At 41.9% G+C, this 27,609-nt stretch overlaps 1 protein-coding gene across 1 annotated transcript in view; it reads right to left on the reverse strand.

Moving 5' to 3' along the window:
- Positions 1-27,609, reverse strand: part of ADCY10 (adenylate cyclase 10) — a 140,051-nt gene that overhangs the window by 37,174 nt on the left and 75,268 nt on the right. Inside the window, exons 21-24 of the mRNA XM_032226823.1 lie at positions 15,972-16,014; positions 10,617-10,854; positions 8,142-8,249; positions 7,360-7,535 (exon numbers count right to left, since the gene is read on the reverse strand). Of these exons, the coding sequence (XP_032082714.1) occupies positions 7,360-7,535; positions 8,142-8,249; positions 10,617-10,854; positions 15,972-16,014 (565 nt within the window). The remainder of the gene's footprint in view (positions 1-7,359; positions 7,536-8,141; positions 8,250-10,616; positions 10,855-15,971; positions 16,015-27,609) is intronic.

A 27,609-nucleotide genomic window follows, 5' to 3' on the forward strand; every position in this document is an offset into this window, starting at 1 on the left:
TGCAGGCTTCTTGTGCTGAAAACTACAAGCCGAAAAAGAGGCCTGAAGTCCTGTCACCACCCTGCTCTTTGCACCAGCTGCACATGCACACCCCATTGCCTGCCAGTGTGTGGCTGCAACCCAGACCTGGCCAGGAGAATGGCCTGCTGCGCCAGAGGGACAACATCACAGTGGACCTGCCCGGAAGGCAGCCTAAAACTACTGGGGGCTGGAGGCTTCTCACAAGAGGGGGGCCAGCTTCACCGGGAACCCCCACCACTTTGCATTCAATGAGATGGAGGCTGAGTGGGTGCCATGTGGGCGGAGGCCCTGGGAAAGGCCAGAGCTGGGGAATAGCATGTTCCCCAACCCGGCCAAGGTGAGCAGCAAGCAGGAAAGTTTTCATGTCAAGGCTGGAGCCAGGGAATGGTATGGTCCCTGATCCAGGAAGCCACAGAACAATAAGCCTAACATCAAAACCTGGGAAGATACTGGAAAAGATAATCAAAAAACAGATCTGCGCACTTCTGGCTTCTGGGCTGTAGCAGATTTCTTTACCTCTGCTACAGATCCTCCACAGTTCTAAGCTTAGAATGTTTTCAAACCCTAAAGAAACCTCCCTGGGAAAGGATACTTTGCTCCTCTGAGTATCCTGACACTCTCAGACTGCTTCTTGAAGTAGAAGTAATCAGTTGAGGCCCGGGCTGGGGCAAGGCAACTGTACAAGTTCACTGTCTAAGCACCAGCTGTTTCAAATGCACAATAACGGGTGCTACCATTTTTCTACATATTTACCTTTCATGATAAAAGAGGCTTCCTCCGGCTCCAGCTTGCTGTTTCTTTTTTGTGGAAATATCATCATTTTATGAAGCTCCGTGACTTTAAGATGCCTAGATCCCAGCCAAAATAAAGAAGCTGGAAACTATTGGAAATTAAAGTAGTGTGAAAACTACTTTTGAAACTGTTGGTCTTAAACTTTCTAGAGAACTTTGTACTGCTAATCAACTCTGCATAATTTTCTTTTTGAAAATTTTTTAAATAAGGGCTGTTTAAATGGTGTTTTGTGCTTACCGTGAGGAATGGGTGAAAGTGTTTCAATTTTAATTGCTTCTGATTGGACTAACCATGTGGACTCCTAAACTAAGAGGCAGAACTCAAATTCTTTTGTTCTTTTCGTATAGTAGCATTTGATCAATCACAAGAGGGAGCCAAAAGATTGTAATATTGCTAATTCTTTTTAAACTTCCCACTAGCATTATTAAACCCATTGGATTTTATGCTATAAATCTATAACTTTAAAAGTTTTAATTTTTAAATTTAAATTTCAGCCACACATTATTAATATGGCCACCCGCAAGAGGACAGAAAAATTAGAGAGATTATCAAGAGATATAGAATTTTTAAGACCCTTTCTGGATGAACATACAGCTAAAACATGAACTAATTCAGACAATGGGAACAAAGCTTGAATCAAAGCTTAATACTCTTTCAAAGAAACTCCAGGAGGAAATCCAACATTTGACTGGAGATATCACACGTGAAGGATAGAGAGGATCTTATGGAGCACAAATTGGAGAAGGCAAATATTTTATATGAAGCTGACCTGGAGGAGAGAACAATTTTGGAATCTCAGATTAAAGAATTTCAATTAAGATTTCAAGCAGTTCCTCAACAGTCAGGAGAAAATATCAGATGATCTGGTTATATTCCTGCAAGACCCCAAAAATAACATTTGATGAGGACATTAAATGAATTTGGGGCTTTAGTGAGTTTTAAAATAAAGTAACAGAAAACAACAATGTTGACTAAGAACATGTCATCTCAGGACTGTGGTATATTGATTAAAAAGTCGGGTTTTAAAGTTGAGAAAAAGGTGAAATATTTGTGGGTTAGGTTGACAAATACAAATATAAAACTATTTCAAAATAACTATGTGCCTCTTTGAAATGATATTAAAAAGGAACTTACAACGATGGGACAAATTGCATTTATCACTATTGGGTAGAATTTCTGTAATTAAGATGTATGTCTTACCAAAGATGCTCTTCTTGTTTCAGACATTACCAATACTTGCAAGTGATATTCCATTTAAACAATGGCAGAGGGATATTTCCAAGTTTATATGGCAAGGGAAAAAACCAAGAATCAGATATAAGGTATTGCAAGATGCTAAGGAAAGAGGGTGCTAAAAGAGTGGTGAACCTCCAGAACAAGGAGATACTTGTTATAGAAGGTCATGAATTAAGGTTTGGGTGGGATGGTTATTTATAGTATGATAAAGTTAAAGTTAATGTTGATTTCAACAATCATTTTGTTAGATGTGCCAAACTAAGAGTTTGGAATAAATATAAAACAAGGTTTTCTATGAAGTTGCCTTTTTGGGTGTGCTCCATGGAAGCTTTTTTAAAGAAATGGTGGCAAAACCGGACTGGTGGATTTATGGTAAAATAATATCTTTTGATTCTGATGACCCTAAGGCAAGGGGAGTGTTAGAATTAGAACGTTGTGTTCGCCATTGGTTCACATACCAACAACTGAAAAAAAGATTTAAACTAGATAAAAAGATTTATGGGTTTGACTTTGTTAACAATGAATTGGAAATCTTCTTGTGTGATAGGGGTAAACATATTATTGCTAAGATTTATAAAATGTTATTGAAACTGAATTTGTAAAGCATTGTATGATTCAATGGGCAAGGAACTTTGGCCATAATGTGATGCTTGAACAATGGGAGAATATATGGACAAAAGATTTAAAATTCACACTAAACTATCATTTTTTTAAAAAAATTATAAGGTGATGTATCATTGGTATTTAACACCAGACAAGTTATCACCTCCCAAAGACCTATTAGATCCCACAGACTAGGCCTCCTCCGGATTCCATCTGCCGGCCAATGTCGGCTGGCGACTCCCCGGGGGAGGGCCTTCTCTGTGGCTGCTCCGGCCCTCTGGAATGATCTCCCCGTTGAGATCCGGACCCTTACTACCCTTCCGGCCTTCCGCAAAGCCACTAAGACCTGGCTGTTCCGGCAGGCCTGGGGCTGTTGAATTATCCAGCCCCATCCGATGTTATGACTGTTGCTGAATTTTTAATTGTTGTTTTTATTTTTGTACCCCCTTCCCTTTCTTATTGTTAGCCGCCCTGAGTCTCTTGGGAGTAGGGCGGCATACAAGCTAAATAAACCTAACCTAACCTAGAATGTATAAAGGTATTTCAAATGAATGTTGGAAATGTAAACGTAAAGAAGGGAACTTTTACCATTTATAGTGGTAAAAAGCAAAGCAAAGAAATATTGGAGTAGGATTCATATTCTAATATAGAAAATTCTTAAACTGAAGATAAAGATGAAACCAAAAGTATTTTTTTTTCTTAATGGAAAAAAACTTGGGAAAAAATTTGGAACTCTGATCGTATATATGTTGATGGCAGCAAGACTACTGTATGCACAAAAATGGAAGGACTTTTCAATGGATGAATGGCTACAAAAGTTGATGGAGTTAGCAAAGGTGGCTAAATTGACCATTTTGATCAAAGAAAAGAATACATTTACTTTTGTTTCTACTTGGAAACCGCTTCTCGAATTTGTGCTTGAGGTGGGAAAGAATGAAACTTTGATTTTGGGTTTTACTTATTACATTGATTTGTCGTTATAGAAATGGCTAGTTTATATTATTGTAGAAAAGTAAAAAGTTGAGGTTCAACCTTAATGCCTTATTCTACTGCAACAGGAGTCAGAAGTCAGTGAGGTTTTTTTTTCTTTCCCCCCTCTTTTCCACACTTCCCTCTTCCTCTTCCCCTCCCCTATTTTTCCTACTATTTGCTTTTGTATTTTTGTATATTGTATTATAAACTAATTTAAAAAACCAGATCTGGGGGTGCTGGGGAGTACCTCAGTGAGACAGATAGAAAAAATGTGGGCTCTGAAGAGCCTCACATAAATTCTGTCTGACAAACAATGCCGAGATCCATTTTGGATCAAAACTTTTCTGTAGGAAAAGTAAAGAAGAAACTGCATTTCATTAGACCTAGAGGAGAGTAACAGGTTCCTCGTAGGCCAGAGATTAGTTCTTTGAATTGGCGTTGGGGGAGGCAGCATGGCAACATGGCTACCATCAAGCTGAGGGCTGCTGGCCAAAGCATCTAAGCTGGAGCGGTGTACAAAAGGAATGTGAAACCTGATAAGAAGATTTAACTAACCAACTGACATAAATCAGAATTTGAAAAAGGCAACAATCCCTGTGAGTAAATAAATAACATTGACGGATAGATTGGGATTTTGGCAGAAAGAAAAGAAGGAAGGGGGGGGGGGGAATGGCAGTTAAAAATAATCAAGACCAAAAAAAAGAACTGCGTGTTTTAAGCAACTTGGTGACAGAAAGGAGGAATACAGAGAATTTACTAACCCATTGAAACACAAACCTTGAATTTGGACTTGAAAAGATTGTGTCCTTAAAAGAGATTAATTGATAATGGAGAACTCTATAAAGGAATAGAAGATGAAAGTTAAAAACATACCAAGGTGACTTGTTTTATTTGAGTTTTTGTCCTAATTAACATATCTTAAACAACTATTTTCTCCCTTATAACCTAATCTTGTCTGAGCAATGAATGGAATGTAAAGCTTCGAAAGAAGATTTAATTAACCAACGGACATAAATCAGAATTTGGAAAAAGCAGGAGGGGGAGGAGAAACGAATGTTAAAAGCATACCAAGGAGATTTGCTTTGTCCAAGTCTGTCTGAGTTTGTTCTAATTAAAACATATTTTAAGCAATTCTAATCAATGAGAGGTGGAATGTAACAAGGAAAAAAATCTAGAAAAAGCAGTAGCCTGGATTTAAAACTGGATTTAAAAATATCAAGCTGTATTGCTGGGAACAATCAGCGAAGCATTTGCCGGAGGAAAGAACAAAGAACAAAGAAAGAGAAGTGATTAAGATGCCCCCCCTTCTCTTCCTCTCTATGTTAGCTGAACTAAAATATACAGCTGGACCAGTCTCTCTGTTTTAACTGAACTAGAATATAAGCTGGACTGGAATTGTGAAATTATAATCAACAGTATAACTAACTGTAACTTTGGAACTGGACATTGTGGAAAGGTGGGGATTTGAAGAATTGCGTGAAATTATAAAAAAATATGCATAAATCATTAAAATTAAACAGAATATTGAAGTCAGAATCTGAGGAGAAGCAGGAAATAAAGGAAGAAGACGCTTTCCTAAAGCCTCTGGAGGGCAAAAAACTGCCCTACAGACAAACCGGAAGTCACCATTCCTGAACCTCTGGGTTCCCCGTAGGGTCAATTTTCGACCTCCGGAGCCTTCAGGAGACTTCCCTGAAGTGACTTCCAGTTTGCCCGTAGGGCCAATTTTCGACCTCTGAGGCCTTCAGGGGCATTCAGGAGGCTTCCCTGAAGGCTCCAGAGGGCAAAAAACGGTCCTACGAGCAAGCTGGAAGTCTGGTCCTGAATTTCCAGTTTACCCATAGGGCTGGTTTTTTGCACTTTGGAGGCTTCGGCTCACAGGGCATTGCCTCGCATGCCCTGACAAATGGCTCCACATGCCACAGGTTCGCCATCATGGCCCTAGATGATAGGGTCAAGATCCAGATGGATTGCAACAGACTTGAACACTGGTCCCTATCTATCAAAATGAAATTCAATATAGAGAAAAGTAAAGTCTTACACTTAGGCAAGAATAACCAAAAAAATACATGTACAGTTTAGGCAGGGGTGGGTTTCAACCGGTTCGCGGCGGTCCCCGCGAACCGGTTGGTCGGCGAATCCGGAAGTAAGTAACTTCTGGGAACGGCGAAGGGCCCACCCGCCCGCCCACGTTCCTTACCCGGTTTTGACGAGTTCTGCGCTTCTACGCATGCGCAGGACGCATACAGCGCCTGTGCGATCCTCCAGGAGCAGCTGGAGCATCGCACAGATGCTAGTACGCATGCGTGCGCTGTGCGCGTGCACGAGGATCCCACCGGCCCCGTTCCAACCGAACCGGTTGGAACGGGGCGAGAAACCCACCCCTGAGTTTAAGTGAAACCTGACTTAATAGGAGTAACTGTGAGAGGGATTTTTGAGTCCTAGTGGACAATCAGTTAAATATGAGCCAGCAGTGTGTTGCAGCTGCCAAAAAAGCCAACGTAGTCCTAGGTTGCATTAACAGAGGGGCTGAATCAGGATCACAAGGTACAGTCCTAGTACTGCTCTATAAAGCTTTTGTAAGGCCACACCTAGAATATTGCATCCACTTTGGGTCACCACCACACTATAAAAAGAAGTTGAGATTCTCGAAAGAGTACAAAGAAGAGCAACAAAGATGATTACAGGCGTGGAGGCTAAAACATATGAAGAACAATTGTAAGAACTAGGTATAGCTAGTCTAGTGAAGAAAAGGATCCGGGTGACATGATAATAGTGTTCCAATATTTGAGGGCAGGGGGACAATCTATTTTCCAAAGCACCTGAAGACCAGACAAGGAACAATGGTTGGAAATTGATCAAGGAGAGTTTCAACCTAGAAATTTTTTTGACAGTAAGAACAATTAACAATCAACTAGTGCAGCCGTTGCACTGGAGGCTTTCAAGAAGAGCCTGGACAGCCACTTGTCAGAAATGGTATAGGGTCTCCTGCTTAAACAGGGGGTTGGACTAGATGACCTACAAGGTCCCTTCCAACTCTCTTATTCATTCTCTCCTGTGCCTTTTGCATATTTTAATGATTATTTCTATTTTTATTAGTGATTGTTCTAGATGTTTATTGTTTGATTATAGGAATTATGTTTGGCTAGTGAAAAGAAGGACTAGGAGAGTCATGATAGCATGGTTCCGATATTATGAGGGGCTCCCACAAAGACGGGGGGGGGGGGTGTCGACCTATTTTCCAAAGCACCAGAATGCAAGACAAGAAGCTGTGGATGGAAACTAATCAAGAAGAGAAGCAACCTAGAACTAAAGAAAACAATCTTGACAATGAGAACAATCAACCAGTGAAACAGCTTGCCTTCAGAAGTTGTGAGCGCTCCATCACTGGAGCTTTTTAAGATGAGATTGGACTGCCATGTTATCCAGAACTGTATAGGGCAGTGTTTCTCAACCTTGGCGACTTTAAGTCCTATGGACTTCAACTCCCAGAATCCCCCAGCCAGCACAGCTGGCTGGGGGATTCTGGGAGTTGAAGTCCACAGGACTTAAAGTCGCCAAGGTTGAGAAACACTGGTATAGGGTATCCTGCTTAAGGAGGGAGTTGGACTAAAAGACCTCCAAGATCCCTTCCAACTCTGTTCTGTTCTGTTCCATTCTGTTCTACAATGCTTTCTTCTCCCACTGCAGCCCAGCCACACTCAGTCTTTATAAACAGTTTGCAAGAATCCTTACCCACTGGATATTTGCCATAAAGTTTGTTTGTTCTGATGAGACAAATGTTTGGAGGTTTCCACCATAAACATGCAAAAGGCTCCTACAACAGTTATTGGGAAGCTTTTCTTCAGTAAACTCAAAGCCTTCTTTATTAGTTTTTTTGCAGAAGTAATTTGACCCATATTGTAAGAGACCTGTAGAAATGCAGATAGATAATAATAAAAGAAATTGATAATTTTTCATATCTTCTTTATGATGCCTAAAAATGTGTGAAGACCTCTCCTCATAAAATCATGATCTTGCAGCATGGGTAAATATACTTAAAACACAAGAATATATGAGCCGAGGTGGCGCGGTGGTTAAATGCAGCACTGCAGGCTACTTCAGCTGACTGCTAGATCAGCAGTTCAGCGGTTCAAATCTCACTGGCTCAGGGTTGACTCAGCCTTCCATCCTTCCAAGGTGGGTAAAATGAGGACCCGGATTGTTGTTGGGGGCAATATGCTGACTCTGTAAACCACTTAGAGAGGGCTGAAAGCCCTATGAAGCGGTATATAAGTCTACTCCTATTGCTATATATTTAAATTTAAATGTAGGGAGAGGCTGATCATTAAAAGTAGCAATGGAAGAATTTCTGTTACAGCAAGTCAAGCACTGCAGCATGGAAAACAACCATTTCATAAAATGACAACTGTACTTCTGACTGAGCAGCTGTAGAGAATGGGATATTCCAGTGGGCTTTACTGTATTCAGAGAAGTGGTAAGTATACAAATGGCTACAGCAGACAAAATTGTCTTACCTCTCCCTTCAGGCTGTACAAAACAGACACCTCAAATTGGCTAATGAGTTTATGCTTGTAGTCCGAAGATCTCAAGAGGTTCTCTGCTGTATTCAGATATGTAAAGGCCTCAAATAAGAATAACAGAACAGGAAGTATTCATTTCTGTATTCTATATGGTAATCCCCAAATACCAGCAATTCCCTCACTACAGGTTATAAATTCTCAAGGACAAATATTCAGATACTATAGAGGGGGTGAATCCAGGGTGCAGATGTAGCATCTATTCGCCATCTAGAATCTATTTACCACATAGAAAAAGAAAATCTGGTAAACCAATTCAGTTTTTTTTATAGAGGGGGAAGTGATTTTGGTCTTTGTTATTTTGGCAAGGCACAACAACTTGCCAGGTTTAACAGTATTTTGGTCAGCTACACCTACTCAGACAGAAAAGAGAGAACAAGCTTACTTTAAATATAAAAGTGATAAACTAAAATATGCTGATTTGCAAAGTGGCATATTCCCCCAGCACTAAAATTTAGCATTATGACCAGTGGTGGGATCCAGCTGGTTTGCACCAGTTTGGGAGAACCAGTAGCTAACTTTCTGAGCAGTTCGGCAAACTGGCTGTTGGAAGAAATCTCCTTCCAACAGCCTTTTGTTTTTCCCACTTTACTGGGTTAATCCTGTCAGGAAGGCAGGAAGGAGACATTCTGGTGTGCTTCTGTGTGTTGTTTTTAGCCTAATCCTGCTTATCTTTATTGCCCTGCTTAAGTGTTTTCTGAAACTGCCTCTGTGGGTAAGCCTTGTTACATTGAAACAGCCATTAATGGTTCTGGACAGTACACCCAGACTTTCTATAGCCTGAATGGCTTCTCTGGAGGTTTTTTCCCCCTTTGCTGATACTTTTGTTCTGGGACTTGACTTTCTTAAAGGGGAAGGGTTGTTTTAAGCTTTTTACACTACTTTAGTGGTTCCTGGCACTGTCCTTTTGGGGTGTAATTCCAACACAGCTAAATCCCCTCCCAGCCACTCCTTGCCTCCTAAATAGAGTGATCTGGTTAAACTTTGGCTTCTTTTTTTGTTTGTTACAAAAAAGGTTTTTGGGAGTCCCTCCACTGGTGGGAAAGTGATGAGATAATCTTTTTGGACTGCCGCTGCCTACCTGATCAAGTTAAGCAGTGCTGCCTTGAAAAAAAATCTTTTTCAAGCTGCATCTTTCCCTCTTTCCTCCAACGTGGCTTTCTGTCCTACTGTTAATGGGATTAGAGTTCAATGGGGGCCACCACAGGTGCTTGAGGAAACTGGGGGAATTGGGCATGACAAGGAGTGGCTGGGAGAGGACGGGAGAGATGAGGCGGGGCCAGGGCGAGATGCCTCTCAATGTGAGTGATGTCAAGTTTGCCATGCCCATCCAGTCACATGACCACCCAGCCACGCCTACCCAGCTGGTCATTAGGGCAGAGAACTGGTTGTTACATTATTTGAATCCCACCACTGACATATAATAAAAGCTTGACATATCATTCATGAACTGTTAGCATGCTAGATTGACTCATATGCTTGCAGTCTGTTACAATTTTTTGAACATTCTCCAATCTTTTTTTTTTTACAAAAGTTTTGGCAGGGAGAATGAATTTGGAGCATTTCATTTTTTTTGTATTTTTTAAAATTAAACTGCTATTCAGATTTGAAATCTGCTGTAACTGCTTTTCAGATACATGGAAAAGGTTACTTTAATGTGTGAATAGGTTGTTTATATTCATAGAGAGCCAGTTAGGTATAGTGATTGAAGACATCAGACCCCATTTTAGGCACAAGCTGGGGGATCTTGGCTCAGTTATCTCTCCCAGCCCTAGGAAGGAAACAATGAAGAATTGCTTCTGAAAATCATTGCGAAGAAAACTATCCGGACTAATCCAGGCAATTGCCAGGAGTTAAGACTGACTGGAAGGCATGCACTCAGCATACATAGGATGTTTATATTTTCTTTTTAATTAAGTGATTTTGTTTATCTGTTGCAAAATTAGTCTCCTGACAAAAGAGCAAGGGCTAAATCCTCTAGTCACTTGCCCTAGTATGCTATGGTAGGAAGTAGGGTTAAGAAAATGGCCAGAAGGTATCACTATCAACACTGTTTCACTTTCTGCTCTTTGGCCTTTTTATCACTGGAAGGACAGCATAAGTTGTGAAAGCCATATTTCTCTAACACACTGAAATTATGGAGTGGATCCCAGGTGAGTGTCATCTGGCAGACAGATGTGGACAATAGATACAATCAAGCTACTATTGCAATGAAAAAACTGGAACCTGGGGATGAGAGGGTGAAGTCACAGAGGGAAATTTGAGGTTTCCACACTCCCACTGGATAAATGCATCTGGAAAGGCCTTCATGAAAATGCAGACATCTGTATGACATCATCTAAATCTAGAATATCCTTTGCTGTAGGAGTAATGAAGGAGCAAAAAGAAAAAAGAATGGGTGATCTTACTTACCATATAGTTGTGGGAGAGGTTGACATAAGCAGCTGCAGATTCCAACAGGTAATAAAAAGCTCGACTATAATCCCCTAGAGCCAAATAGTGCTGAGATAAAGGCACAACAACAGATTCCACAATTTCTTTGCATTCACAGTCCTGTGAGCCGGGGGTCTCTGTCCTTTTTTTGCTCATGCCAGTAAGCAAGATTATTTCATCCATTCTTTTTAAAAATTCCAATTCTGATTTTTCAGCCCTACCAAAAAGAAAGAAGGAATTTCCATAAACTCCCATAGCAACTTTAATCTCTAACACACCTCACCCACACAGAAACAGAAAGATATTGAAGCCTAGCAATCTTCAAAGTTTTTAATTACTATGTGATACCAGGTCAGGTGAAATAATAAAAACAATAAACACAGATCAGGAAGAGCCAAATTGAAACCCCTACAATGAAGGTTGGTGGGTCATAACCCATGTGTGGGTTAACACACATTTGAAAACTAAATTCATGTGAAGCAGCAATCTTGCTAACTAATTCATATATCTGCTTTATTAAAGTCTAAAAGAAAGGCTTTTTTCCTTTTAGAACAAAACTTGTACATAAACTCAGTTTGTTTCCTGGATGCCACACACACATACACACAATAGCAATAGCAATAGCAGTTAGGCTTATATACCGCTTCATAGGGCTTTCAGCCCTCTCTAAGCGGTTTACAGAGTCAGCATATCGCCCCCACAATCTGGGTCCTCATTTTACCCACCTCGGAAGGATGGAAGGCTGAGTCAACCCTGAGCCGGTGAGATTTGAACAGCCGAACTGCAGAACTGCAGTCAGCTGAAGTAGCCTGCAATGCTGCATTTAACCACTGTGCCACCTTGGCTCTTAAACACACCCCCAAAAAAAGGAAAGAAAAGAGGGAAAGCTGAAAAAAGTTTTAAGGCCATCGGTCTGTGAAGTAGCACAATGCGTGCCAGAATACATTTGATCTGTCCCCACAGTCTTCCTCATTACCATGGAAAATCAGTGGATTCCTGGCAACTGAATGTGGGTCAGGCAGGGCAGTTTTTACATACATTTTTGCTAGCAGTTTCTTGTAAGACCTCCACTCCCATGCTGTGCCCATAAAGTATGAGTCAGGTATTACATAAGCAGATGATAATTCCTGTGGCCCAAACTATGGGGGAAGAAACTGGTGATCAGAAGGGAAAGGGTAGACTTCCGGTTGATGTCATGGCAATATCAGACACAGGGAATGGTTTTCTGTGTTCCCTGTGCTGAGTTCTCCCTGTTTGTAGGCTCCAAGAGGAGCCAAAGCCACCCTGTAGGGGCAGTGAAGCAAAGAGGGGCACACTGTAAGGTTGCGGAAAATCACAGCTGTTTCCTGTCTGACCCGGGGTCCTTCTTTCCCCTCAGCCATGGTGAGGAGAAGAGACATGTGGCTAAAGATGGCTGCCACAAAGCTGGAACAACCAAGGAATAACTAAGACTGGTGCTGGACCGAAGTAAGTGAACAATGACTGGAATTGGGGGAGAGGATTTCTTCTAACCTTAAACATAACCTCAATGAATAATTAGGAACTATTTGCTCAGAACTATTTGTTAAAGCAGTGTCTAAGCATTCTGAGAAAATATCAGACTGGAAGGAAAAGACCCAAGAGAGAAAACTAATACATTTTGAAATGTACAGAAAATTGGACTCTTAAATTGGGAAGATGTGGTACTGGAAAGGCATTTTAAAATGCTGGAATCATTTACTTATAAAACTTATTCTCCTTTTATAATTGATTTACAACTAAAATGATGATTGCCAAATGGCAATACTGAAATTTAAGTTGAGAGTACCATCTGCTAATAAAAGGAAAATTTACAAATCTGGGAATACTTATATGAAGGACTGTGAAAATATTTTCTGGATTATCCACAATTACCCCATGACTACTGGTGATTAAAACAAGGAAGTTATTTAATTAAAGGGACCCCTAAAAGACATCTGATAACCTCTGGGACTATTTAAATGATTGTTTACCTATAGGATATAAAGAACTGTGATTAGTGCACTCCTTGAAGGGCAATTTAAGGACTGAATAAATTGTTCTCAGACTGCTGGATGAAAGTAGATCTTTTAAAATAAAATAAGATGCTTTATAAGGAAGAAATGAGTGAAACCTTGAAATAAATGGCGTTACTTTTTCAAAATACAAAAGGTATCATGGAGAAAGGATTTAAGGAGATTACAGGAAAAAATAGGAAATACTGTACAAGGGATGATGAGTAAAGACCAAGATGCCCAGGAAAGGGAGAAGCCAACAGTAGAAATGGAGGAAAAGACTAAGCTGAAGAACCAGAGAATAAAAGAAGACAAGGAGGAGATAATAATGAAAATAACAGTGACTGATGAATTAAATCAGAGGGGAAATACTGTATATTAAGAGAGTCGAAAAGAGAATTGGAGATACAAGAAGATACCTTTGAAAGGGAGATAGGGGCCTGGGCAGAAATTCTGGAAACTAGGCAGTGGAAGAGTTTGAGTTTGAGTTTTATTTCATTTGTATGCCGCCCTTTTCCCTAAGGGGACTCAGGGCGGCTCACAACTCAAAAAGGGAAGGGCGGATACAAACAGTTTAACAAGGACACAAAACTATACATAGTTAAAAAGCACAACAATCATACCATTCGAGATAGGGGCAGCGAATCTTTAGCCCCAGGCTTGTCGGAACAGCCAGGTTTTAAGGGCTATGCGGAAGGCCTGGAGGGTGGTGAGGGTACGAATCTCCACGGGGAGTTCGTTCCAGAGGGTCGGAGCAGCCACAGAGAAGGCTCTCCTCCGGGTAGTCGCCAGTCGGCACTGGCCGGCGGATGGAATTCGGAGGAGGCCTAGTCTGTGGGATCTAATTGGTCTAGTGGAGGTAATTGGCAGTAGGCGGGTCTCTCAAGAGGGTAGAGATGAGAGAAATACCTAGTGAGCTTTTTGGAAATCTCTGCCTTGGACTCTGATTTAATTTTGGATGATATTTGGAATGCTGACACCTACATTGAACACCAAGAAGTAGATGCAAAAAGAGATAAAGGTCCAAAAGAGGAATATGGGAGGCAAGTAAAAAAAAAAAGCCATAATAATTAAAGTATTGAAGCGGGCAAGAGACAATGAATAGATGATTTCTATTTTTTATTGTTGTTCTGATTTACTTTTCTTTTTCTCTCTCTTTCCTTTTTTGTAGGTAGGTGAGATGACTAGACGTTAGGTAGGATAAGAAAGAAAATGTTAATAAAGGGCGACATAATTAAAAGTTAGAATAAGAGATAGAAATAAGAAAAAAGGTGGATATTAGTGTATACACATATAATAAAATAAGAGCAATAATAAGAGAAAACATGGAATAATTGAGTAATGGTAGACTGCAACTTAACATAAATATATATTATTATTAAAAATATATAAGCTGGTTGAATGTAATAGCTATGACTAATTATATTAGTTTTATTTATATTAGAATGTATGACACCCAGGTGCCACACTTTTCACTCATAGATACGTTTGTAAAAAAAAACCTTTAAAAAGAAGGGAAGGAATCAAAAGCAGGCAGGAAGAGTAGGGCAGATCCTAGCCTCTGTTTTGTTGTTATAGCAAAGCATCGTGAGTCATGCATTTAAGGAAGACTCTTGTCCAAATAAGAAGGGAAGGCACCATATTCACACTGGATCAGAGAAGTACAAAGTTATATGACAATCGCTATGTGCTGGGATGTGACTGTATCATGAAGTTGTCCTACAGAATAGCTAATAAGCCATCTTCTTCCTGCACTCAGAATATATCCAAAGAAAAGAAGGGTGCAACAGAAATTTGGTTGCCACAAACTTTACAGAGGTTTTACTAGCCTAGTCCACACAGTGAAACTATTAATGCATTGATGTGACCAAGGGATTTTTTTTAATCAAGTGGCTTTTTTGAACAAAAAATTTGAACAAAAATTAAGTGATTGGTCCAAGGTCACTAGCTTCCATACCTAATGGAGGATTAAAATCTGGCTTTCCCCTTCTAGTCGTCCATCGTATCTTTTACAATATATTAACTGTTAAAAGGGACATATTTGCATAAAATTTACATATGCTGTTTATGTATATAGAAGAAATTGCTAAATATTAATTCCCTAAGCAACTTATTTAAAACATTTACATCCCAGATCTTACAAATAAGAAGTTTGTAAGAGAGACATTTCTCCACTCCCTTTTCCATTACTATTACAATGGTATGAGGTCACTTCTGCTGCTCCTAGATCTAAGCCTTATTGTATTTAAAACCCTGGTGAAATATTGTCTGTTTCCCCCCAAAAAATGGCTTTAAAAAGAAGGAAACTATGGCCAGATAATCAAAATATCCTTAACCCTTTCAGATTTTATCGGTATTCTTGGCAATGTACCACCAAGTAGCCTGAGTTAAAAATTACTATTCTGGAAACAAAATACCGACCTACATTCTCTTAGAAGTGCCTAAAATCCCATGAGCCCTTATGCCAGAAGAACACTTAGCAAGGATTCAAGACATCGCTAGTTGTTTCCCATTGGCCAAGCAGACACCAATACCATAGGCATGGCTTGGTTCCCTCCTGGCACTCAGTGCTTGAGAGAAATGAACTGTGTTACCAGGTCTGTGGAGCATGTTAAAGATTTCCTGAAGCTGGGAGAAGTATACAAGCATTTATATTATCAATACAGTGTGTTTTGATTCAGTAAGAATGACTGTGGTAATTCTCACTAGTAACTTATACTAGTATCTTCTAAAATTATCTAACCATTGCTGGTTAGATAACTGTTAAAATAACAGTAATGCAGAAAAGCTTTGTGCTATTTCAAATAATTTATTTCAGTGATGGCGGGGTAATCCTTTGAAGACTTTTTAAATCAGTACGGTAGTAGGGAAATTACCTATATGCAGCCTATTAAAAAGATCTGGAATGCGTGGGTGAAATATATTGTGAGAAGAACCACTATAGATTTTCCTCCTCATAGATACAGATAGGAAAAGGCAGAGTAGTGGGGGACATCGCATGGTGACTTGCCATCAGAAAGGAATGATAAGCAACATGGAACTATCATTTTAGGGCACATACCTTTTATTTTCAACATATCTAATTCTGCTTTATCTTCCATTTTTGGAGAAAAATAATGAGTTCATTATAAAACTTGGATAAATTTCCAAGAAGAAATTTATCTTGGAAAACTATCCTTAAATAATTGGGTGTGAAATTAGTGAGAGTTTTTGATACTAAATAATTCTATTCATATAAAACAGTTCCTTGGAGGGTTAACATAGTGCCACATAGTCCCAATGTGCCAGACAGTCAGGAAGATAAAAGTTACTCCTTTCACACCTAAAGGACTCTTGCAAGATGAAGGTTGTCCGCAGGGTTTCTCCTGCATGAGAATAAAGTTGAAGAAAGGTAAATACCTCATCCTAGAATACTGTAATATATGCTGTGGTTTCTTCTGAAATAATGAAGTGCATAACATTCATAGACTCAAATGAAGGACTTAGAGAATGGGGTTGAATGTTTGAATGGGGATTGTATTACATTCATCTTTATTGGACAGAAACTAAAATAAATTAAGACATTATCTTTGTACCTGATTTGTAAGCTTTTTCATATGAGAACCTAACTCTGCCATATCTATAAAATGAAAATTCCCACATAGGTATCTAAAACATATATTCAAATACTTAACAAGCCCAGTGCAAATTGATACAGCAGTCAGCACTAATACAAATGTATACACACGTAGTCCTTGAATTACAAACATAATAGAGCCTAGCCATTATGATTGGAGGTCAGGAGGAAATTAAGTAAACCACATTGAGTGAGCCCCATTCTTGGGTCTTCTCAATGCATTCATTAAAAAAAACGGGCACTTGGGACTCATTAAGGGCACTTGATGTGCCTCATGGGTAGGGAAAACCATGTGGGCCCCAGTGCAGGAACAATATCATCTGTCTCTGGCCTCCCAAGGCCTCACCCCCCCCCCCCCCGTGATATCCCATATTCTGTTTCCCATCCCTTAGGGTCTCCACAGTTGCTTGGCCTCCTCCACACCCACCTCCTGCACCCACCCCACTGTCACTAATCCAGTGGTGGGATTCAGCCAGTTCGCACCTATTCGGGAGAACCGGCTGCTAACTTTCTAAGCAGTTTAGAGAACCGGTTGTTGGAAGAAATCTCATTTTGGTTTTTTCCACTTTAGAGGGCTAATCCTGTAAGGAAGGCAGGAAGGAAACATTCTGGTGTTGTTTCTAGCCTAATCTTTATTGACCTGCTTACAGAAACTGACTCTCCTGTTAACCCTTATTACATTGTAACAGCTAAGGCGAAGCGCCCATCGATGTGAGTGACATTGAGTTCGCCACGCCCACCCAGTCACATGACCACCGAACCCTACCTACCCAGATGGTCATTAGGGTAGAGAACCGGTTGTTAAATTATTTGAATCCCACCATTGCACTAATCTCTCACCTTGTGAAGATCTCCAGAGTTCAGGATGTCAGGTAGGAAAGAGGACAGGCCACTCCACTGAGGACAGGGACAACATGGCAGAAAAGCACCAATCTTTTTCTGAGACCCTGGGGAACTATTTTTCTTTCATCACTAGATGCTAACCTTCACTCCCCCAGCAAAGGCAAATGGTGAAGCGGAGAAATCTCCCTTCCCTTCCTTCCTGTTTGCGGCTAACGGTGGTGGGAGAGAAGGCAGGCAGGCAGTGACTAAACTCTTCCCTTCCTAGGGGCTCATCTCCTTCTCCCAGTGAATGCACACAGCCAGAAAAAAACTCTTCCCTTCCTACACGCTGTCTCTTTCTGTCAGCAAATGTTGGGGAAATAGACAGGGGGACGTATTGCAGCGTTTCTCTGGTCAGTCATAAGGCCGAATGACCACAGGGGTTCTGCAACATATGTAACTTTGGGACTGTGACAGTACTTTTGCAGAGGGGGTTTGTTGTCATAACTTTGAACCATTGTTAGGTGACCTATCATAACTAGAGGACTACCTTTAATCTTGTTTAACTCAATCAGATTAGAGCTGGAAGGGACCTTGGAGGTCTTCTAATCTAACCCCCTGCTCAAGCAGGAGATGCTATGGCTATGTTATCCATGGTAACTGACCTGAATAGAGGTCCCAATAAAGCTGTGTGTTAAAAAAAATCACACCATCTATCCTTACATACATTATTCATATAATGCTATGTTGGAAATAATCATATGGTTCGCTCTGTGTGAAAAGATCTATTAAGAAATGGCAAAATAAGATGACAGATGGGAAAAACACCATTTCTTTGAGTTTTGCTCAGCAAAAATAAATGGGATACAGTAGATAGAGAATATCCCACACTGACAAATGTCCAATCAAACTTGGCCAATATTCCTATGCCTATAGTGTGCTAATATGTTTCCCTATCCCAGATACAAAAAATTTAGGAGGCAAATATTTATTGCAAGCTCCCATCAGTTTCAGATGTTTTAAACAGATTAAAGTTGGAAGGGACCTTGTAGGTCATCTAGTCCAACCCCCGGCCCAAGCAGGAGACCCCTACACCATTTCTGATAAGTGGCAGTCTAGTCTCTTCTTGAAAGCCTCCAATGATGAAGGTCCCACAACTTCTGAAGGCAAGCTGTTCTGTTGATTGTTCTCACCATCAGAACAGTTCTCCTTATTTCTAAGTTGAATCTCTCCTTGATCACTTTCCATTCATTACCCTTGTCTGGCCTTCAGGTGCTTTAGAAAACAGCTTGACCCCCTTCCTCTCTGTCACAGCCCCATAAATATTGAAATACTGCTATCATGTTTCCCCTGGTCCTTCTCTTCACTAGACTGGCCATGCACAGTGTGGTGATCAAAGCTGGATGCAGCATTCTAGGTGTGGTCTTACTAAGGCTTTATAGAGTGGTACTAGTACCTCAATTGATCCTAATTGTATCCCTCTGTTAATGCAACTTATGATTGTGTTGGCTTTTTTGGCTACCACCTCACACTCATATTTAGCTGGTTGTGCACGATCCCTCTCACAGTTACTGCTATTAAGCCTGGTTTCCCCCAGTCTATATGTACACTTTTGGTTTTTCTTGCCTAAGTGTAGGACTTTACTTTTCTCTGCATTGAATTTCATTTTGTTAGATAGGGCCCAGTGTTCAAGTGTGTTCAGGTTCTATGGCCATGATGGCAAATCTATGGCGCACGTGCCATAGGTGGCCCGTGGAGCCATTTGTTAGGGCACATGAGGTGTTGCCCTGTCAGCTCCAGTGTGCATGCTGGCCAGCTGACTTTGGCTTTCTTTTTTGGCTGTTTTTCATCCTCCAGAGGCAATCTGGAAGTTTGGGAACTGTAACTTCTAGTTTGCCCGTAGAGCCATTTTTTTGCCCTCTGGAGCCTTCAGGAGGCTTCCCTGGAGCCTTCAGGAGGCTTCCCTGAAGCCTCCGGAGGGCAAAAACCTACCCAACATGCAAACCGAAAGTTCAGGAACAGACTTCTAGTTTGCGAGTTGGGCTGTTTTTCATGCTCCGGAGCCTTTAGGGAAGTCTCCTAAAGCCTCTGGAGGGCGAAAAATGTCTCTATGGGCAAACCAGAAGTCACTGTTCACAAACTTCCATGTTACCCGTAGGGCTATTTTTTTGCCCTCTGGAGCCTTCAGGAGATTTCCCTGACGGCTCCAGAGGGCGAAAAATGGCCCTATGGACAAACTGGAAGTCAGCGTTCCTGAACACCTGGGTTGCCCTTAGGCCCTTTTTTTGACTCCCCCGGAGGCTTCAGAGAAGCCTCCTGAAACCTTCAGAGGGCCTCCGGGTAGGCGGGGAGGCTGTTTTCCCCCTCCCCAGGCTCCTAGAAAGCCTCTGGAGCCTGGAGAGGGCAAAAAATGGGTCTATCGTGTCCCAAAAGTGTGGGGGAGGGCGGGGGTTGCATGTTCATGTACATGGGGGGGGTCATGTGTGCATGTGCTTGGAAGGTGGGCATGTAGAAGAGGACCAATTTTAAACTGGAGGCAGATGACAAGTGCAGTATCATCTACCCTAAAGGCCAGTGCTGTGTTTCAATTTTTTTTACTACTTATTCTGTTGTCATGGCCAGTTTTGTGGGCATGGCCTAGTGGTCATGTTATTGGGTGGGCATGGCCAATTTGTAAAACCTGGTGAAACTCACTTAACAACGTTCTTGCTTAGTAACCAAAATGTTGGCTTAGAAACTCTGGCATTTGAAGCACGCAAGTCTTAAAGCTGTCAAGTTACAAGACCCTTTAAACTCTTAACCCTTTAGAAAAAAACAACCCCAGGGGTGTTCAAACTTGACAGTGTTAAGACTTGTGGACTTCAACTCCCACAATTCCTCCTCCAGTCATATTGGCTCAGGAACTCTGGCATTTGAAATGTGCAAGACTTAAAGCTATCAATTTACAAGACCCTTGCACTCCTAACCCTTCACAACCCCCCCCCCCCACAAAAAAACTTTATTTTTTTAAAGCATTTTGCACCCGGGGAAAGTCGGAATAGCACACCAGCCACACACCACCTCCACTGACTTTGAAGTCTTTCTCTCACACTACCAAAACCCCTCAGCGCTCTTCACCTGTGGTTGCCCCTTCAACCTCTCATCCATGGTGGTCAGCCAAAGGGCACCCCCCCCCCCGAATATTGCGTAGGCTGAGGAAAGTGAGAGGGGAGAGGAGAGCTGCTCATTTTTTCCACTTCTCAGCCCGAAACAAAGTGGCAGTGAGGAAGGAGTCTCTGGTAGCTGCAGCAGAAGTGGCTGCGGGGGCTGAAACACAATCCCAGGCAGTCAGTTCCTGCTCTCCCTTCCCCGAGCATGTCCTGTTGCTGTTGCAATGGTGAATCCGCTTTTGGTGAATCCGGCTTGGCAGTGATGGCAAGAAGCGGCTGCCAGTGATGCTCTCAGGGTGAAGACATGCCAAGCACTCGCCCCTTCAACACCCGCTGAGCCTCCTCCCACCACAAATACACCTTCTCTTTTCTCCTGGTGAGATCTGCCACCTGAAAGGTGGCGATCGTGGAGGAAAGCATTTTTAGGTGCAGGATCCCCCTCCCTGATTCCAAAAAGCAGTGTGTGCAGAAGGCGCTGCCACCTAAAAGCTCTTTCCTCCACGATCCTCACGTCTGCGGTGGGAGGAGGCTCAGCAGGTGTCAGAGGGGTGGCGAGCGCTTGGCAGCTCCTGAGGAGGCCAAGGCTTCTCCGCTCACAATGTCTTTGCCCTGAGAGCATCGTTGGCAGCCGCTTCCCGCAGCTCAGGAAGTTTGCACTCTTTGCTGCTGCTTCTTGACCTGAAAACACTTTCCTCCATGATCCTCATGTTTCAGGCTGACCAGTGTCAGCGAGAAGAGTGCAAGGGTGGAGCTGCTCTTTTTTTTCCATGAGGCAGAAGGAGAGTCCTCTGCTCCTGTTCCTTCCTTGGCTGTTTGAAGAAGCCTGCACGCACTTCCTTCTCTTTGACAGCCGCATGGTTTCCAATGGGGGGGGGGAGAAATCCATGCGTTAGAGAGAGAGAAAAGGCAGTCCCTAGCAGAAGTTTGGCCTTTCCTCCCTCTCTAATACATGGGTTTCTCCGTACTCCATTGGAAACCATGTAGCTGTCAAAGAGAAGGAAGTGCGCGCTGTGCGGGCTTCTTCCAATAGCTGAATTGTCCACTCCTGTCCTTCCTCGGCTGTTGGAAGAAGCCCGCACATGCTTCCTTCTCTTTAGCAGTCACATGGTTTCTAATGGGGTGTGGAAAAATCCATGCATTAGAGAGGGTGGGAAACCATCCCTAGCGGTAGCTTGCCCTGCCCACCCACTTCCAACAGCTGAGTCCTCCACTCCGGAAAAGGAAGTGGGTGGGCAGGTCAAGCATGGTGTGGATGGGGCAAGAGAGTGAGAGAGCTGTGATTGGGGGGGGGGTGGAGTGAGGAGGGGACAGGCGAGAGGAGGGACCATTCTGTATGGGGCCTTCAGAGGCCCCAGTATGGGAACGGGCACAAAATTATTTCAACTGGTATGTGCATACCAGACCGGACTGGCTGAAACACACCTCTGCTAAAGGACCTTAGGAGAAATGAAATGGCAAAATAATGAACTTTCCAATAAATATCCACCTGTAGGCAAAAGAAAGGAACCCTGTCGGACTACTGTAGCCCAATTGCATCATCTCTCAAAGCCAGTAACATAGGTCTGTGATCAGTTCAGTTTTGTCTAAAACAATGAAACTATCTGCTATATCTCTATTAACATATTACTCAAAAACAATCATTTTTTTCTTTCCCGAAAGATTTCCCTCTTCTAAACAGAAATATTTTAGGTGAGGAGATTGGGGTTAGAGATATCACCTGGAATGTTGTATCAGAAAAGACGGATCTTTCCCTCATTCCGGTTTTTAGATGGATGCCTCATTTTAACAATTATCTACAACAGGGGTAATCAACCTTTTTATACCTACCGCCCACTTTTGTATCTCTGTAGTAAAATTTTCTAACCACCCACCGTTTCCACAGTAATGGTGATTTATAAAGTAGGGAAGTACCTTTGCTTTATAAAATTTATAAAGCAGAGTTACAGCAAACCCCTACAGCCCACCATGAAAGCTGGAATGCCCACTAGTGGGCGGTAGGGACCAGGTTGACTACTACTGATCTACAACCTCCAATATTTTTTAATATTACTTGTCATGTTTAAATGATTTACCTGTAGTAAGCTGATGTGATTTACTTCTACCATCCTTCCATTCTATAATTGTGTCTGAAGAAAAAAATAACACATGAAAGGTATCTTAACCCTTTGATCTAATTTCATCATTCAGAAAGAGAATAACTCTGTTCGTGTACATCAGAAGTATGAAAAAAACTCCTCAGTTATTTTTACTAGGTATAAGTACTGACTTTACAGCGGTAGAGACTAATTTGGTTCTGCATCTAGTAACGGCAGCAAGACTGTTGGTGGCGCAATACTGGAAGAAGGAAGACTTGCCTACAACTCAAGAATGGTCATTGAAAGTTACAAACCTAGCCGAGATGGCTAAAATATCGGCATATCTTAAAGATCATTCAAATGAGAGATATAAATGAGACTGGAAAAAATGGATTGACTATATACAAAACAAATACGGGACTAAGAAATTACAGATAGCCTATGTTTAAGATTAGGAATAATCTAAACTGCTTAAAGTTAGTGCAACAGGAAGAAGCTGAGTTCAATGCAGAGATGCTATTAACTTCTTTTTTTATTTCCTTTGTCTTAATATATTTTAGACTGTGTTTGTTAAAAATCTATACCATGTATGGGCTCTGGGAAGTCAGGGGGGGAAGGGAGGTGGGGTGTTAGGGGGGGACGGGGGAGGGGGGATATATAGTATGTGTTAGATTTCAAAGTAACGTGACTGCATTTGTATACTGTTGCTCTTTAATGCCACTGTAAAAATAGGACAAGCTGAATATATTAATAGATAGTAGAAATACACCTAAGGGAGGAGTAGAGGAATAGAAGAAAGATGGGTAGAGAGGGTGGGAGAGAGGATTGGAGGGAGGGTGAGAAGGAAGGGAGGGAGTGTACCGGGAGAGAGGAGTGGTAGAGGGGGAGGGGAAGTAGGGTAGAGGGGAATGATGGAGGGAAGATGGAAAATTGGAGGGGGGCGAAAGAAAGGGTGTATGGAGGATCGAAGAGGTACATTGGGTTTCTATTTTGGGGGGTATTGTTGACAAGAGGAATGGCTGTGTTTATTGTTTAATGTTATATGGCCCCGGTTATGCACAGTATATATGTGACTGTACGAAAATGAAAATGGAAAATAAAAACACATTTACACCCAAAAAAAAAAAAAGAAGTATGAAAAAAATCACTTTACCAGCACTTGATTCCCTCAGCGTAGCAACACTAGGCGGTCTAGCACTGAAGAAAAAAGAGTAATCTTCTTTGTCTGTAAAGGAAACAAATACAATTCTAGCATAAATCCATAGGAAACTAATTCTTGATCCATAATCCCTGAAAATTAAGTGTTAAACTATCATCAGTCAACAGCATATAAAAAGAACAACTGAACAACTGAAGCCAAAAGGATAGTAAAATTGGGATGATTCACTTAAAGACCACATCACCTAACAATGGAAGTTCCCATCTCAATTGTGTTATATATGCAAATGTTCCCTGTTACCAGCTCTCTGATTGGCTGGTCATTTGACAGTTGCTTTGGGCTCAAGTATAAATACCCTGACAGTTGCAGGGACATTTTGAATCGCTGTCATCTCGCAATAAACATCTTACTCTCTGATTCCATGGCTCCTGCGTCTTTCCCTTACAAACATATATAACACTGGCGACAAGGATGGGATTGCGATTCCGCAGAGCCTGGACTAAGAATAAAACTAAACAATAAGCCAGTCGCAACGCAACCAAGCAAACGCAAACAGAAAATTCTTTGAAGACCTGTCAGAGCTGCAGCAGCAGTGCCACTGCCTCAGGTTTCGCCTCCGATCAAGCCAACCTGAGTAGATCCACAGGCACGGACTCCTTCAGTCAAAGGGACGGGCAACCTATGCTTAACCTTGGCTGGAGCCGTCGGCTCTCCTCAGGGACGAGCTACGAATCGCGTTGGCTCAACCGTGGCTGAAGCTGCCTGTCTGCCTACCTCCCAAGGCTACCTACCTCCCAAGGCCACCTGCCTTACAAAGCTGCCTGCCTCCCAGCTCCACCTTCTGCAAGGTTTACACGCTGACTCCACTGCTGACCAACAACCGGGAGAAGCGAGGCCTGGCACTGGACGGGAAGCTGAAGCACGAGGACACCAACCTGCCTCCAAAAACCAAAGTTACCGACAGGCTTGGACTTTCTTTGCACACAAAGCAAATAACTGGGGGGAAAGAGTGTTATATATGCAAATGTTAGAGGAGTGTTGAGTATGCAAATAACTGGGGGGAAGGAGTGTTATATATGCAAATGTTCCCTGTTAACCAGCTCTCTGATTGGCTGGTCATTTGACAGTTGCTTTGGGCTCGAGTATAAATACCCTGACAGTTGCAGGGACGTTTTGAATCGCAGTCATCTCGCAATAAACATCTTACTCTCTGATTCCATGGCTCCTGCGTCTTTCCCTCAAACATATTCAACAAATTGTATTCCTAAATCAAGGACTTTCTTGACTTACTTTTGAAAAACAAAAATACTAAAATGTGTAGCCCAAAACAGTACCTGGCATCAGCCCTGCAACAGCTTCCAGAAAAACTCTCTTTTTGCAGAAAGTGTTTAAGTTGGGTCCAGTCAAACTTCCCATGGAAAATCACTCAAAGGAGTACACCAATTACAGAAAAATAACACAGATAACAGATTTATCTCTCAGCATAACTGAAGTGGTTGGGGCAATTTCAGTCTTGTGGTTAACTTGATGCCAAGCCATTAAGGACTTTAAAACCAGAAGTTTAAATTACATTTGGAAGCTAGTAGTCCAAAACAAAGTCCATAAAACAGATGACGCATGTACCCACTGACAAGCACTAGTCAGCACTCAAGCTGCTGCATTTTACACCAAGTGCAGCTTCCAGGTCATCTTAGAAGTCCTCCAATGTAGAACATAGGTATATCAGATGTTTAAAAATCAGATCAAATGAAGGTTATTTTAGCAACAACACTTGTTGGTCTAACTTTATTTCTTAATTCAGTAACTTTAACAAGTTATGAAAATGTTTTCGATGTCTTTTTACTTCAGTAGAGTGCTCTGTGATATGCTGGTTAGCAAACTGGTGATGGTGGTATGATCACTCATATTGTAAATCACTGTCTCAAAATCAAATTTAAAAGATATGCACCAGTAATTCCTGTTTAAACTGAAGAAACATATCAAGTGAGTGCTACAAGAATCAGGCTTGTTTCCTCTATTCTTCTATGTTTTATTAATGACATAGAGAAAGATGGTAGGGAATTCAATAGCAATAGCAATAGCAGTTAGACTTATATACCGCTTCATAGGGCTTTCAGCCCTCTCTAAGCGGTTTACAGAGTCAGCATATCGCCCCCACAGTCTGGGTCCTCATTTCACCCACCTCGGAAGGATGGAAGGCTGAGTCAACCTTGAGCCGGTGAGATTTGAACTGCTGAACTGCAGATAACAGTCAGCTGAAGTGGCCTACAGTACTGCACCCTAACCACTGTGCCACCTCGGCTCATTCATACCTAATGCATGCTAATGACAATGGAGTCAGTTATTCAAAGAATTGTAGGACTCCATCTGATCTATTCACATACAGCCTAGGTGACTGTCTGGGATGCTTTAATGTGGGTTTCTGAACTGAAAAGAGAAATAGACTCAAAGGTCTAAGGGGCCCTACCAGCATTATGATTCTATAGTTAATACATTTTCATTGCCTGTCGTCCAAGTGATAGACAAAGCTTACTAATTATATATTGGAAACATATTTCAGACACTTTACCAATAAAATAATTGGCTGAATTATATCAATTGCTGCTATGCTTCAACCCAACAGGACTGTATCTTTAAAAAGCATAGATTCAAACCTCCCCCCCCCCCTTTTAAGCATCCTCTATGTATTTTCAGATTGGAGATTCCAGGAGCTTCAGACTATGCTTGATGGAACTATTCATGCAAGTCGGAAATATAACTGGATCTGCTCACCAAGTAACTGCTGATAAAGAGGTTTGAATAAAAATAAAGTATTCTCGCTATTGCCCCTTACTATTGTCATGCAAATAAATCCCCTTAGTAAGGCTTACTTATAAATGGTAACTTTCTTAATCATTTCAGATCCACTCAACATTCCATTAATCTTTTATGATACCGATTCTCCTGATTATACAGCTCCCTCCCATCCATCCTCTTTGCTAATACAGAAACACAAAACGTCAAAGCAGCAGAAATATTGTATTCTCAGAAATCATGGATTCCCATATTAAGTGCAGACAGCTGCAGATTTATGATTTAATTGAAAAGGCCATAGGCCTGCAGATTGGCCCTTGGGGGACATAGGGGCCATTCCTATTCCTGAAAAGAGTTCTAATTTCACCAACACTGTTTAATATTAAATCAACTTCCTCACAGCAAAGGAGTTGAAAATCTAGCTCTGAATACAGTGGAATTTTTTTTTATCAGTACTTATTATTTTTGGTTATTCTGATTCAAATTCTGAGCTGGAGCTCATCTATTCAGCCCTCGGGAATACCACCATCTCTGGATGGAGAGTCAGAAAGCAAGGAGACAGAATAGCACTCTGTCACACAGAAGCATATGGCACAGGCAAAGCTACCTGCTGCTTGAACGGAATGGGCTCACAACAACCAGGTGGGCATGGCTTGGTAGGTTGCCCTGACCAGGTGGGTGTGAGTGGGTGCATGTAACTCGCTTGATGCAGCTGGTTGAGTGCTGCTCACTTGGTGTGGTTCCAGGTGGGTTGGCTGGGTAGGTGCAGCCGGCACTGACTTGATATGGTTGGATTGGTATGGACAATTCAGTGCTCCACAATCTTGCCCCACAAACTGCCAGCAGCCAAGTATGTGTGTGTGCATGCACACACACAAAAACACACACTATTCCAGACTTTTATTGTCTTCTTGCTCTCCAGAGATCTGTGAACGAAGAACCTTGACTCCGCACCACCATGTGCATCCCCCTTCTCCTCCTGCTGCTTTGCCTGTCCAGCCTCCCCGCCACATCTCGTACCTCCTCCAGAGATCTGTCAAGGCAGAAGTTGGACTCAGAGGAAACTGCTTTGTGCAAACTTTCTGTCATGCCCCCATCAGAACCTGAATCTGTGGGGGAAGACGAGGTAGAACCTGAGCCAATAGAGATTGAGGGGGCAGCTTTGTTGGCTTCAAAGGAAAAAGGGGAAGGGAAGGGCCAGTCAGCCCAGAGCCTTTCAGGATTAAAACAGCTTATAGACAAGGAGGAACAGGGGCAAGATGAACATGAGAGACAGAGCTCAGACAAGGAGCAAGGACCAGCCCCTCCTGATCCAAGAGCACAGAGAGTGGAGAGAAGATGGGAAC

Source organism: Thamnophis elegans, chromosome 11 (genome assembly GCF_009769535.1).
Source record: "Thamnophis elegans isolate rThaEle1 chromosome 11, rThaEle1.pri, whole genome shotgun sequence".
Classification (NCBI taxonomy): domain Eukaryota; kingdom Metazoa; phylum Chordata; class Lepidosauria; order Squamata; family Colubridae; genus Thamnophis; species Thamnophis elegans.